The following is a 524-nucleotide window of genomic DNA, read 5'->3' on the forward strand; positions in this document are numbered from 1 at the left end:
CGGAACCGAAAACACTTTGGTTTCCCGGAAGATGCTCGCCGAGTCTTAAATGAACTTTGGCGAATCGCTGGTTGGCATAGTTTACCGTTAGAACTAGGGCGGTATCTGATCGCCTTCGAACCTCTAACTTTCGTTCTTGATTAATGAAAACATTCTTGGCAAATGCTTTCGCAATTGTTCATCTTGCTGCGATCCAAGAATTTCACCTCTAACGCAGCAATACGAATGCCCCCGTCTGTTCCTTTCAATCATTATCTCCGGTTCGAAAACCAACAAAATAGAACCGAGATCGTATTCTATTATTCCATGCACCATTATTCAGGCATCACAACCTGCTTTGAGCACTCTAATTTTTTCAAAGTAAAATCTCGAGGCACCATTGACACTCAATGAAGAGCAACAACAGCAACCACGAATGAAGATCTCGAGCAACCGTGCCACACCTTTGTAGGGGGACTGTTGTCTAAGACCACAATTCAACTACGAGCGTTTTAACCGCAGCAACTTTAATATACGCTATTGGA

General features: G+C 43.3%; 1 protein-coding gene across 1 annotated transcript; it reads right to left on the reverse strand.

Moving 5' to 3' along the window:
- On the reverse strand, positions 1–315 carry Tsp_13574 (conserved hypothetical protein; the record flags this gene model as incomplete). Its single annotated transcript, XM_003366460.1, has 2 exons — positions 285–315; positions 1–165 (listed from the first exon to the last, which is right to left on the reverse strand). Coding segments are annotated over exons 1-2 (196 nt in total), but the record flags the coding sequence as incomplete, so codon positions are not given.
- Positions 316–524: the final 209 nt, after the last annotated feature.

Source organism: Trichinella spiralis (genome assembly GCF_000181795.1).
Source record: "Trichinella spiralis strain ISS 195 chromosome Unknown Scfld5966, whole genome shotgun sequence".
Lineage (NCBI taxonomy): Eukaryota > Metazoa > Nematoda > Enoplea > Trichinellida > Trichinellidae > Trichinella > Trichinella spiralis.